General features: G+C 36.2%; 1 protein-coding gene across 2 annotated transcripts in view; it reads left to right on the forward strand.

The window, feature by feature from the left end:
* Positions 1 to 15,000, forward strand: part of ITIH5 (inter-alpha-trypsin inhibitor heavy chain 5) — a 752,947-nt gene that overhangs the window by 576,966 nt on the left and 160,981 nt on the right. For both annotated transcript variants that reach the window (XM_044088360.1, XM_044088361.1), the window contains one exon: positions 11,157 to 11,713. In XM_044088360.1, the coding sequence (XP_043944295.1) occupies positions 11,157 to 11,713 (557 nt within the window). The remainder of the gene's footprint in view (positions 1 to 11,156; positions 11,714 to 15,000) is intronic.

Consider the following 15,000-nt stretch of genomic DNA (forward strand, 5'->3'; position numbering starts at 1 on the left):
ATACCATGCATGAGCAGACACACACAAAAGCATTCACACACAGTCCCAATATCCACACACACTCTTACAGACATATCTACAGAGACTCACATACCCTGACATACACACAGACTGCACCACTTATGTGCTTTAACAATCTGAGCAGGTTGAGGCTCCTCCATTTCATCCTGTTCAGATTCCCACTATTGAAATGTATAGATACATGTGAAAATAGAGGCATAGACTTGCACATTTTCTGAGTTGCTCTGATGATGGACTTACATAGTAGAACATGCCTGCTGTATGTATTGTTCAAATGTCCTTGCAGAGCAGTATGAGATCTTATCAGCATAGGCCTATCCCTCTGATAACCCCACTGATAACCACATTTACATGCAGTACCAAAGCATTCAGTACTCTGTAGCACCAAGCTATGGTACAGAACTGTGAACATCTCTATGAATCGCATTGGGTTTGCATAGTATGTAAAATAACTTGTTCTGCTTTGCATACTATGCAAGTTGACTGACAATCCCCACCATAATAATGTTTTAAGAGTATAATTCAAAATGGTGAATAATTCTATATCTGCTGCACTCAAAATGATTGCATTTATGAAAAACAAGAAACTATACTGTTGCAGATGATGTGTCATAGTTTCATGTCATGTTATAGGAGTATAATTCAAAATGGTGGGTCATTCAATATCTGCTGCACTCAAGATTATTACATTTATGAAAAGCAAGAAACTATATTGTCACAGATAATGTGTCATAGTTTCAAGTTTCCCTTTGCAATCATGTTGGAATCTAAACACAAGTGTTGCGTTACATTAAGTAAATGTGAGTGACTGTTTATTTACTTCCAAATGGCATTATGTCTTCTGTAAATGAGTACACTACCCGGTTATTAACAATTACTAGAGTGAAGCCATGCTGTCTTGTATCTGACTGCACAATTCAGGAAAAGGCATTTCACTCAGTTGTGCTTACCTCACCTTACAAATGACTAAATAGTTAATATATAAAACAGCAGGTATAGTTGAGGAATTCTCTTCCTGTTCATAATATATTATTATCTCAACTTAAAATGAAGTAAACACAAATTAGAGAAACATATTTGATGGCTTGCAAAATCAGAGCCATTTATTGTGGAGGTTGTTGACAAAACATTCAGTGACAATGCGATTTCACAAAAGTCGATTATGTTTAGTAGGTTTAAGTAGACTTGTTGCCATAGGTGTTACCGTAGGTGAATTTTTTATCTCAAATTTTTTTTTTTATTTTTCAAATACATTTGAATGAATTCCATAGTATTTATACATAACATCTTAAATAACGATATACACTATTTGCATTAGCCTGACACTATAACAGATCTTAATGTATTCCGAACTCTATTCAATCCAAAAACACAGCTACTATGCACGAGTACGAGAACCCACTGGCTGGGTGATATAACGAAACAGACAATATATTGCATAGTAACTGTGTTTTTAGATCTTAATGTATACAGTTACTTTATAAGTATGTCCAATCCATTATCAGAGTGTTTGATCAATTATTGTATAGTGTCAATTAACGATAAGGCTTTTCCCCAAGGGCTGTTGATAAATGGCTTTGGATAAATTCTTAGTTCTTTAATTTTAATTTCCAATAATTCTGTGGTCTTCAGTAGGCTGTAGAAGTCTTCCAACATTGGTACTGTGTTTGTATTCCATCTTCTTGTTATACACTTCCTTGAAATTGCAAGTATAGTTCATACTAGATACATGTTTGACCTATTCAAATGAGGACTTTTGTTCAAATGTAATAATACAAGAGCTTTAGTTAAATAAAATGATTCATTAAATAAAGCTTGTAGAAGGTTATTAATGCCATTCCAAAATGGCTTAACTTTAACACAATCAAAGAAAATGTGGTTCCAATCTGCACTGTGTACTTGCTCACATCTCCAACATATTCCTTTTATGGAAGAACTAATTTTACTGATTCTATCTGGGGTTAAGAATGCTCTGTGCAAGCATTTCCAATTAAAAACTTTCCAGTATTGTATAAAGGATGTATATTTTATGGATAATACATTTGCTTTAATAACTTCAGTTAACTGTATTGAGTGTCCTTTTGTAGTATATATTCCAGTATGAAGTTTTGAGTGTTGTTTTATACTTTATCAATATTTTATAAAATTTTGAAATACTGTTTGCCATGTCAGTCATTATATATGATTTCATATATGTATTTTCTAAATTTAGGTATGTCTTTAAATCAAGAATTGTTAATTATTCTCCTTAAATCTTGCGAATATGACAGAATACTCTGTAAAGTTAGCCAGTCCTGTTGTGGAATTTTGTATGTTGTTTTTATTACTTGCATATCTAAAATATTTAATTCTTTGATACATTGGCGCCAACAAACAAGTCCTTTCTGTTCCCAAGAATTAATAATTTCTCTATATATTTTATATGGAAAGTTCTTTGTGACTATAAATGGTGTTAAAAGATCAAACCAGATTTTTAAATCTATATTTGCATTAATAATTTTCCTAAATGAGTCAATGTAATAATTAATCATATGAGTTTTAGTGGGTTTAGTTATGTTATATTGCATACTAATACATAATATGTGTCATGGCAAATTTTTATCTGTTATTTGAAATTTATTTTGTAAATCAAATTAATTTATTGATATTACAGTTAGTAATTATTTCCAATTTGCAGAGTAATTTGGACTTATTCAATCTGAGATTGTTTTAGATATTGATGCTTTTATATGTGTTTCTATATCAGGAAAGTTTAATCCTCCCTGTTTCCATGGTCTGATATGATGTATTAAAGCTATTCTGTTTCTTTTGGGAAACCATAAAAATTTTATTAGGCATGAATTTATTTCTTTAAGTATATTCCTTTCTAGTAACAGTTGTATTGAAAAGGCTATATATAGGATCTTGGGCAGTAAAACCATTTTTATTAACTGTAGTCTATCTTCAAAAGTTAATATTATTTTGTTCCATTTTTCAACAGAGATTTTAATTGTATTGATGATATTATTGTAGTTTTTTTAGACTAATTCGTTATTATCCATGCATAACTCAATTCCTAGATATTTTAAGGTAGATTTTTGTTTCCCTGTGATGTGATCCCCCTTAGTCTGCAGTTCTTTTTTTTATTTAAAATTAAACATTTTGATTTTGATGTATTGAAATGGAGTCCTGAAGTCATGTGAAATTTGTCAATTAATATATCTAATTCTTCTACTGTCTCTTTTGTATTAGATAATGTTAATAATATGTCATCAGCAAATAGCATTACTTTAGAATTGTATTGTTCATAAACATCTATTCCTTTGATTTTTATATTGTTATGAATTGAGAGCAAATAGAATCAGTGACATGGGACATCCTTGTTTAGTGCCTTTTGTTATATGTATAAATTCAGAGGTAAAAGGACCTAACTTGACATATGCTAAATTATTTATATATATATTCTTTAGGAGATGAACAGAGGATGCAGAAAATTCAAATAGCATTAGGAGTTTGAATAAATAGTCCCAATTTAGGAAATCAAAGGTTTTCCCTATATCTAAGCCAATTCTGAGTGTTTATTTTCTTTATTAACATAATCTATAAGAGAAATTATCCTTTTAATATTGTCATGTGTGTGTCTATGATATATTAATCCAATTTGATCATTACTTATTGTTTTGGATAGTGGTATTTTCATTCTGTTAGTTAATATTGTCATAAGTATCTTATAGTCATTATTTAATAATGATATAGGTCTGTATGAGGTACAGAGGTTTGGGGGTCTGTTTTCCTTTAGTATTGGTGTGATTAAGGAATATCTCCAAGAGGGTGGTATTAAAGCTTGTGATTGAATTTCTAATAGAGTTTTATGGAAGAGGGATAGTATCTTTGAAGGAAAAGGTTTATATATTTCCATAATTATGCCATCCATACCTGGAGCTTTATTATTTTTACCCTCTTTTATTATATCTGTAATTTCTTTGTAGGATATGGGTGCTTGAAGATCTAGTTTTCATTTTTCTGGTATTTTTTTGTATTAGAACATTTTTCATCTAGATTTAATTGATCGATATGTATATTCTCTTTTTGGAAATGTTCCATATAGTGATTTCTATAGACATCAAGAATGTCACCTATATCTGAGACATTTTTCCCTTTCTTTTCATGGAAGATACTTTTAATGTTATTAGCTTTTGATTGTATTTTGATTATTGTGGATAAATTATGTAGATATTTGGGAGAAATGGCCAAGGTGCTAGTTTTTAGTTTTTCTAAATCTAAACTAGTTTTATGTATTAGAATTTCATTGTATTTATTGTTTAATACTTCTACTTTCTTTTTCAATTCCAAATGTTTTTGATTTTTTTCAGCCTTTACTGACAAAAGTTTGGATTGTAGATCTAATAATTCAGAATCCCATTCTCTGTTTTTTTTGAACCTCGATCACAAGCTGCAGCCCACAGATTCCTGGAGATGAAAATGGTAACATACAACAGCTGCCAGACACAGCTGCATCCACACACACCATGTCAGGCTTAATCAAACAGCACTCAAAGCCATGATACTTGCCATAATTGATATTAGCTATGGTTAGACAGAATAATAATGACATTTGTATTAGCTGCCAATCACGGCTGCATCTACACATACCATATCAGGATTGATCAAACAGCACTTGAGGCTATGATACCTGTCATAGTTGATATTAACTATGTTTAGACAGAATAATAATGACATTTGTACTAGCTGCCAGACACGGCTGCATCTACACATTCCATATCAGGATTGATCAAACAGCACTCGTAGCTGTGATACCTGCCATAACTGATTTTAACTATATTTAGACAGAATAATGATGACATTTGTACTAAGAGCTTGCTACTATTATTTAACCAGGATTTACATGACATTTCTAAATCATACTTTAACTGAAGAAGGCATTAGTCTCCATGACAGTATTTTTTTTCAAAACACTCTACTGTTACTGCTATTATATATGATGTTAATTTGTTACATTTGAGTCTGAACTCTGATGAATGGCACCTTATTGAATGAGTTAATTACTTAAATTATTATAAGTAAAAACAATGAAAAATTAACAAGATAAGTATTCATTGAGTTCAAGTAGGGGAATAGAAAGTTCTATGTTTATATTATATGTTGCTCTGTTTGGCTTATATATATAATGTAAATAGTAACCCATCTTGACCTACCTTTGTTTGTGAAGAATTACTGGACTCTTTGAACATTCTGAATAAATCATTACTGTTTCTCAGTTGTTTAAGAAACCCTTCTTTTTTTAAATAAAAACAGATGTCAAGTGATGTACCATATCAGTTGATACTTTGAGAGATGTAGTTGTAAGGGTTATTTTTTTGGGACAGCTATCTTGGATCAGTTTTTTGTTTCTTCTTTCTAGCATCAGTCCAAGGATTTGTTTCTTTTATTCTTTTAAGAGTAGGGGCCATCCATTCCATTTCTCCTGGGATAGAGACTATGTTGTTGATTTTGTGAGTATAGTAGCTTCTTCTAAGTTATTAAAGGTTCTCATCTCATTGGCAAAAAGTATTTTTATCTTGGCTGGAAAGGCCAGCTGTGCTTTATTGTTGTTTTGTTTCAACAGTTTTATTATTGGCCAGACTTTTTTCCTTTGTTCTAGTATTCTGGAAGAATAATCATTGTCAAACCTTATCAGGCTTTGATTGTATTTTAAGGGTGATTTTCTTCAAGCAGATTTTAATATTAGTTCCTTGTCCAGAAATGAAAGACATTTTATAACTATGGATATGGGTGGAGTATTTGTTGAGTTAGAAGCAGGTTTCCTCAGTGCTCTATGCTGCCTTTCAATTCCAAATGAAAGTCCCTCTTTCAAGTCTAAAAATTCAGGAATCCAAGTTGTTAAGAATTAAATAATGTCTTCTCCTTCAGTGTTTTCAGGCAGACCAAAGACCCTTATGTTGTTTCTCCTTTCCCTGTTTTCTAAGTCATCTATTTTGTTAAGCAGCCATGTATTCTGTTTAAGCAGACATTCTTTTTTGAAATTCTTTCACTCTGAGTCTCCCTTTAGTGTCATTTAGAGAAGTCTCTATATTTGTTATTTTTGTATGGTGTTGCTGTAATAGTTCCTTAACAGCATCAGTCTGTTTTTGAAAATTTAATTTGAGGTTTTCTAAGTCATGTTTAAAGCCATACATCTTCAAAGATAGTTCCTGTAAGTTAGATGTCATCAATTGCAGTTTCTTTTTTCAAAGCAGCATCTGGATGAGAATTCCTTGAGTTGCTCATATTCAGTAATTCAATATATCTCCAACTTACTTTACAGGAAAATGTTTGTAAATCTCCACCAAAATTGATATTTATGTACTTTAGTAGTTTATCTGTAGATTTCTGATGTTTTAAACTTGAAAATAATAATATTTTCCTTTATTATTATACTAGTTTATCGTTGGTGAATTTTTTGACATCCATGTCTCAAACATAGAGTAAGTTGGCTATAGTCAGAGACCCAATTATAATCCTCTATACTGTAAATATTTGCAAGGCTAGTTAGAGACAATTGTTTTCTACCATTTATCCCTTCTATGGAACAGAGGTAGCATACACAGATATTACAGAACTTAATTTGATCGTGACTGGCATAAATATAATGTAGAATGAGTAAGGCAAGTCGGTGAGTGGATTAGATGATAATGTATCAGTGTGGTTAAGTTACAAATGAGGATAGCATGTTACAATAAAGGTTTATAGGTGTCTAAACTTTCTGAGTAGAAATACGTTGATCTACATTTATTTTTATTATCTAAAGGCAAGGAGTAAATTAATTAGGTAGAAGATGATTGTAAGGGATAGGATGTCTCAACCATTATGAAGGAGAGGAAGAAGCAGATAAGCTTGATGTGTGGTGCGGAAGTGGTAGCAGCTGAAAGATGGTGAGCAAGAGGCATAGGAGTAAAGACAGATTAGTAAAACTGGCATGAGGACGAGATAGGGTGGAAGGACCAAAGCTAGGATGTAGCTGGTATATATGGTCAAATAGTATGACGCACAGGAGACACTCCAGGTGCAATTAACTGTTGACAACACTCCTACTCAAATCATAGCTAGCTACAGACCACCAACCATGACTCAGGATGCTCACTCTACCTATCTGGACTTACTTGAATCCTTCAAGATTCAACCCTCTAACCTGAATCTGAGCGACTTTAACTATCCAAACATAGAGTAGAAGACCTATTCTAGCCCAAACATGAATGCCAGAGATTCCTTGACTTCATCAGTGCCAATGCATTGGATCAGCTAGTCGACACCCCCACAAGAGCTGAAAATATCCTGGACCTGGTATTAACCAACATGAGTAGCCACTGTAGCACCCCTACAGTGTCATCCTCCTTGGTAAGATCCAACCATAAAGCAATCACTTTTGAAGTCACTATCTCCCCTGACCCCTCCCTCTTGCCAGGGTCAAACAAAAAAACTTTTCCAAAGCTGACGACAACCTCTTGAGAGCACATATAAGCAGCTTCACAGCCACCATCCATTCAGTTGGAACTAGCACTAATGTCCAAGCCTACACCAGAAAACTATATGAGCACCCACATAGCTGCATGGACTCAGCAATACCCGACAGGACCAAATCATCTTCCTCAAGGAAGAGTAAACCTGTCTGTTGGACAGCAGCAATAAACAAACTCTATAATAAAAGGAAAACATTGTTGTCCAGGACCAAGAAAGAACAGGTGCCAAGTTGAAAGCAATCGCTCATTTGTCTGAACAAGCAAATAAGGTCACTGGTAAAATCCTCCAAGGCTAACTTCGATTCCAACTTGGCCACATCCACTAAGGACAATCACAAGGCCTTCTTTACATACATCTGCAGTCTCAAAGGTAACACCCAAATCTGCTCTTATCTGGTCATCAAGAACACCACATACACAAACGCCATAGATATAGCCAACCTCCTGGCAGACAAGTTCAGGGAAAACTTCACCCCCCCTGTCTCCTCCATCAGTAAACTAGGACATCCCCAGAACCTGACACCTCCCCTCATTACCTGGGAGCAGTTATTTAATGCCCTTTCAAAGGCAAAAAGTACAGCCTCCATGGGACCCAACAACATCACTGGCTGCATCCTACATGAACTCAGACATGAGCTCTCAGCACCATTATGTACCCTATTCAACCAAAGCCTGAGTGCTGGCTTCATCCCAGCCAAATGGACGACAGCCACTGTCATTCCTCTACATTAAGGTGGAACATCCACCAACCCAGGCAATTGTAGGCCCATCAGCCTAACTAGCCTCATCTGCAGGGTCATGAAATGCATTGTCATAGAACCTTATAAACAAGGACATAGGCATTTGGCAACCTCCAAATGCTTAACCCCACACAGTTTGGTTTTGTCAAAGAGAGTTCATGCCTGTTAAACTTGGTCAGCTTCTTCGAAACAGTCACCAAAGCCATGGGCGAGGGGAAGATGGTACACATCACCTACCTTGACCTAGCTATTGACCTTGCCAAAGCCTTTGACACTATTCCCCACTTGGACATAATAGATAAACTCTCCCAGCTAGGCATCAACATGTATATTACCAGATGGGTAGCTAACTGGCTCACTGATAGAACCCACTCAGTCAATATAGGGGAAGCCACCTCTAGTAGTAGACAGGTAACGAGTGGTGTACCCCAAGGATCGGTCTTGGAGTCTCTCTTGTTTGGGATATACTTTTCTGAGGTGCAAGTCAAAACCAGTGGTCTGTGGCTGACCAAGTTTGCAGATGACTGCAAGCTGGGCACTGTCTTAAATTCCCCTAGTGATGTGAATACCGTCCAAGAAGGCCTTACCCAAACTAATGACTGGTGCCAGAAGCATGGCCTCAAACTTAATGCCAAGAACGGCATCATTATTCCCTTTGGGAAAAATGGTGTCCCCACTAATTATCAGTTGTGAGGGATTTGGGCACCCAGGTTGATAGCAAAATAACTTTTGTCCCCCACGTTGCCTCCGATGTACAGAAGGCTTTCTACATGGCCCACCTCATAAGTAAGGGTATTTCATTCAGGAACAAGGAAGTCATTACATCCCTGTATTCCTCCCCTATTAGACCCATTATCGAGTACAATGCCCTTTGACATGTACCTTGCCAAGCACATGCAGCACCTGGAGAGACCACAGAGGTTCCTGACCAGGAAAATCCAGGGTCTCAAACACCTGTCCTATACAGATAGGAAAAAACCCTGTCCCTCTACTCAGTCTTATACACACTGCTCAGATATGACCTGTGTCTGGCATACAAGGCCATCTCAGACTTAGCCTTAATGAAGTTGCTGCATATCCATAAATCAAACTCCACTCACACAACCCACAGTCAAGGCCTCAACCTGGTCTGTGATATTAATAGAACTTATTGGTGGGATAGATTTGTGCCCCAAAGACTCCCCCATCTGTGGAACAGACTCCCTGTCCATGTCAAGTAGAGTACCTCACTAGCCATCTTTAAGAGGAACCTGGATGACTGAATGGGAAACAGGAAATACACCCCTGGGATCCCACCTGTGTCACTGCTGGACAGGGGAAACAGGTGTTGACTTTGTAGGAACATGAGTGAAATTCTTGGCCTCCAGCCCAGTAGCCCAGTATTGTCCTATGAACCTATGTGAAGGACAGGAGAAAGTTACAATGAAAGGTTAAGATTATTAACATGCTGTTGAAGGATGGAAAGTAGATGGGAGAAGAAAAAAAGGACAGCATGGGGGAAGCATACAGTCCATATAGAGAACAAATAATAAAGATAAGTAAGAATTAATTAAAAGAATAAAGGGTTGTTGTGGGATGAGACAAGAGTATAGAATTGTCTGGTATTGCACTCGTAGGGTTTAAGAAATAGAAAACATTTGAACTGACATTTAAAAAGTGAATACGATTGTCAGTTTTGGAATTTTTCTGGGGCATTTATTTATTTCTTGGCTATCTTTTAGGATAAGGTTACATCTCTATAATGTTTTTTAGATATCATGACTTGTAAGACAATGGAGTTTGAAGATCTTAGGTATTTTGCAAACATTCTTTCACTCGTGACTCACTCAGAGGGAAAGCCAGGCAGGTGGATTTTATGACCAATGTCCATGCATTTTTTAGTTCTGTGAGCTTTATGTGGTGAGGTTTGATGTGATAGATTAGCTCTTTGATCAGCTGATTTAAGTTCTCAGAATCTTGTATTTATATTTCCCAGCACTCTTTAGCTAAATAAGAATTCCCATTGCTGTGGTTAACACATTTGTCACAGTAAGTGTACCTAGGAATTTATTTGTTTTTCTGATGCAGCTGTTAATATGAAGATAAGATCAAATGTCAAGTCTTGATCTAGAATAATTGCTAAGTATTTTCTGCTGGGATTGACTTTTAAATATGATCTGTCAACAATCTTAATGTGAAAGAAGTTGGTTCCACGAGGTTCACTAGCTTTTTGTGATAAGATCATAACTTCAGCTGTGGTAAGGGTTAGTAAGAGAAAAATGTCTACCAAGTATATTATATGGAGTTGAAAGCATACTGAAGTCAAGTCTGGACTTCTGAATCATATTGCCAGATTGTACAACCACAGTCTTATCCACATATTGGAATATTGAGATTTTTGAATAGGACAGTGTCCCACCATTATCAGATGCAGTAAAAAACAGAAGTCTACGTACTGATCTGTATGGAAACCCAAAGCAGACATTGTTGGTAGCAGACATTAATAACTCCCATTTTATTCTTTGTTATCTGTTAAATGGATTGCTTGAGAACCAGCCAGTGATTAATTTGTTAGCCACCCCCACCCCGGTGGATATTAATTAACAGAGAGGAAGGTGTTGTTTGGCTACGTGCTACATAGAAAAGTTGTTTGGTCAATTCCTACATGGAAATTTATTGTCCTACTGTAGTATGTAGAACTAAAAACAATATATATATATATATATATATATATATATATATATATATATATATATATATATAATTTGCTTAACTTTGCGTGGGTTAATTTTCAATGCATACCTTTGCTCTCATTCCTATGAAATCAAGGTAACAGTAAATGCAAAACAAACTGATTGATATTTATTGTCTTTATTTTACATAATCTATATAAATAACTACATTTTCTTTCCTCTGAAAGGTTCTATGATCAGATAGGAACCCCAGTACTTTCCGACATTGAAATTGGATATTCAAAAAGGAGAGCAGCATACACAACTCAAAATGTATATGCCAACTATTTCAATGGCTCGGAGATCGTTATTGCTGGAAAACTGCTGAATACAAGTAGTAGTGATTTACATGTTCAAGTCAGTGCAAGGACAAGTGATAAAACTGTTTTACTGGAAACTGATGTGCCTGTAAGTAAAAATGGTGATATTCTGCATAAAGAAATCACAAGTGCTGAGGAAGGCATTCAAGAAAATGGAAATTACATTGAAAGACTTTGGGGTTATTTGACCATCAAAGAATTACTCAAAACTCGTATGAAAAGTAACAGTGTGAAAAAGAGGGAAGCCCTGACTGATCAAGCAAAGAATCTCTCTGTTGCGTACCATTTCTTGACTCCAGTAACCACACTGAAGCTGGAGCAAGACATGAATGTACAGGATCCTCTAACTGACATTTCCCATAATCCTTCAGATGAGAGCTTCAGGGAGCTGCCTCCAGTCTTGCAGGAGCAAAGCAGGGCCACAGGTAAGAAGGAAACACCCATTTCATATGCAACAGTTATGAAGTAAAAGTGGCATATTTGAATCAAGTGCATGAAATGAAATTGAAAGAGGCTGGGATCTTTTCAGGATATGTTCACCAGATTGCATCTGATTACAGCTGACCATTTGAAAATGTTTTTTATTGAGAGTATTTGCAAAACAAAAACTAAAGAAGCAGCTTCCATATGTATTTAGTTTCCAGTCAAGCTGCAGTAATCACATAACATCTCCTACTGTCATTAACCACAATGCACATATCACTGCTTAAAAGTGCAGATCTCAGATAGCAGAAAATAGCCATATTTCTTTACACAAAAGAGCTCTTAACAGATATAACAAGTAACAACAATTTGCCAAACAACAGAAACAATTATCTAAATACATTTTGGCAGAATACTGCTTTTCTGTAGTGAAATATTAACCTGCTAGCTATTATTACTCAGTAAGGTGCCCATTTCATTAGCTTACCTACTTAATGATTTTCCTGCATGTACAGTCTATCCATGCTTTGGTCCCATGAGTACTTTTGTCAGATCTAGTTTATAAAAATAGGTTCGTACAACACAACCAATCGAGTAGATCATTTTGAGCCTAGCCCATTCATTTCCCCTTATCTGTTACCCCTTTCCATAAAGGGTTGTGAGGCTAAACCCAGCCATTCATCTAGGTAGTATTTGAAGAGGATAAGGGAGCAACATTGTTTAATATGAAGCAGAAATCTATTACAGATGAGATTAATTCTTTGGGAGTGATAACTGTCCCACCAGCAGGTTCTGTGTCTGCTGCTGTGGAGATTTAGATCTTTTATACTAGTGTTTGTGGTGTTTTGGGTTTTACAGAAATGTAAGAAGTTGCACAGGCCAACCTCTTATAGGTTCATAGGTAGATACTTAGCTATCTGCCCGAGGGCATTTATAAGCCTAGCCCATAAGTGTCGGCTATCGCCGCCCCGTAAATTAGTTAGCTGCTCTTCTGACAAGCAGAGCCATAGACGTGATCCCCAGGGTGTACTTTCTATTTCCCATCCACTCGTCAAGGTTCTTCTTGAAGAGTAATATTGAGGTGCTCTGTCTAATGTAATTAGGGATTTTGTTCCAAAGCGTGGGGAGTCTCTGTGATAGGAATCTGTCCTTCCAACATGTTCTATTTATTATAGTGTAGAGGTTTAGCTCACTGGAGCGTGTGGCTCGTAGTGACTTGGATTTCTTTAGGTGGAGCATGTCCATCAATTCCGAGTTGAACATGGATTTGTAGGTTAGGCAGAGGTCACCTCTGAGCAAGCAGTATGCCACTGAGTAAAGTCGGAGTTTTTTCAGTCTAGCTGCATATGGCATATGTTTAAGGCCTGTGATCCTCTTGGTGAGGTACTTCTGTGGTCTCTCCAGCTGCTGGTAGTGTCTTGTGAGGTACATCTCAAAAGGGGCATTGTACTCTATGATGGGTCTGATGAGTGACGAGTATAGGGGCACTATTACCTCTTTATTTCTAGATGCGAACCCTTTAGTAATTAGATGGGCTACATAGAAGGATTTCCTAACTACTTTGGCGATGTGATTGTCAAACGAGAGATTACTATCTACCTGAGTCCCCAGGTCTCTTGTTACCTCTTCTGAATTAAGGGGGCTGCCACCAATGTGGTAGTTCATGGGTGTTTTGTTCTTCCCAAATGGGATGACTGCATTTTTTGGCATTTAACTTGAGGCCATGACTTTGATACCATGTGTTAGCCTCGGTGAGGCCCTTCTGGAGAATGTCCATATCAGCCGGAGTGTCAATTATGGTTTCCAGCTTGCAGTCATCAGCAAATTTGGTCAGCCATAGACCTTTTTTGTTTGCCTGTACTTCTAAGAAATTTTTTATTTTATTTATTTTTATTTTTATTTTATTTTATTTATTTAACATTTGTTGACCGGGAAAGTCCGACTAGGTTCCACAGATCCTGTTTTCAGTGGAGGCCCGGGGAGAAATGCTCCAGAAGCATGTCTTTAGAATGTGGGAGGAAACCGGAGTACCCAGAGGAAACCCACACGAACGCAGAGAGAACATGCAAACTCCACACAGAAGGCACCCCAGCCGAGAATCGAACCGGAGAACCTCTTGCTGTGAGGAGACAGCATTAACCACTGCACCACTGCGCCGCCAAAATATATGCCAAACAGTAACGGGCCCAAGACTGAACCCTGGGGGACACCAATTGCATTGACAAATTGTGCTCCACCTGATAACTATTGTAGATAAACTAAGTAAAGTTGTAACTGCTGCTTTTAAATATGCTGGCATTATTTCAAAGGTACTGTATGTGAGTACAGTCATTGTTTGGTAAGAGTTTTAAATTAGAAGATTTGTAAGTTCAAATCCTGAAATAACCAAACTGAAAGCGGAAATATGGGGACTTGTATGTACTATGTCCAAGATCACTCTATATCAGAGTTTTACCTTAGTATAGGAGTTAGAATATATAACTTGTGGGAGTGTGGAGGATGCTGCCCCCCACATTTGTAAGTGCTAGGGTGGTGGCCTCGTCCTCTGCAAACAATAACAGGGCAGCAATTACCAACATTCAATATTCCCCTTAAGTTTCATAGCTATTTTTTTTTTTTTGTAATAATGAGTCTCAGAATTATAGTGAGCCTCATAGCTTGCCAGATGACATGATGTGTAGCTAAAAAGGTTCCAGCTGGAGGATCCCACTAACGATCAGAAAATATAAGGAGATTTGTATAAAATGGAATGGATTAAAAATCAAAAGTAAAATGGAAACAGGAAGTGGCTAAGAAGTATTAAAAAAAGAGGAGATAACAGTAAGAAACAGAATTAGAGGTAGAATAAGGAGAACAGCATGTGGGAGAAACAACCATTCTTGACTACAAAAGGATTGGGGAAGGGAAGTAAAGCAGACTATACAAAAACTGTATGATAGAAATGCACAGCATCAGATGTATTTAAAAACAAGAACACATTGTGGATGTTGTAAAAAGAGGATTAAATCTGCCAAGAAATAAAAAAAGAGAGCATACCTTATTGGCTGGATAGAATAGCATTTTCAAATTGGTGAGGTAACCTTAAGTTTGTATACCTAGGTCTATTTCAGTAGATGCCCAAGTATATCTAAAAAGGCATTGTTCTATTAGAATGTTAATTCTTTAGTATTGCTTATGTGAGACCAAATCAAATATGGCTAGATAGTAGTGAATTAATATGTGTACTGTCTGCAAACAAGCACTAAAAGAGTAATGCAGTAAGCAAAATCCTTGTTATTTTAAGTAAGTC

This window comes from Protopterus annectens, chromosome 11.part0, assembly GCF_019279795.1.
Source record: "Protopterus annectens isolate FY-2018-M chromosome 11.part0, PAN1.0, whole genome shotgun sequence".
NCBI lineage: Eukaryota > Metazoa > Chordata > Ceratodontiformes > Protopteridae > Protopterus > Protopterus annectens.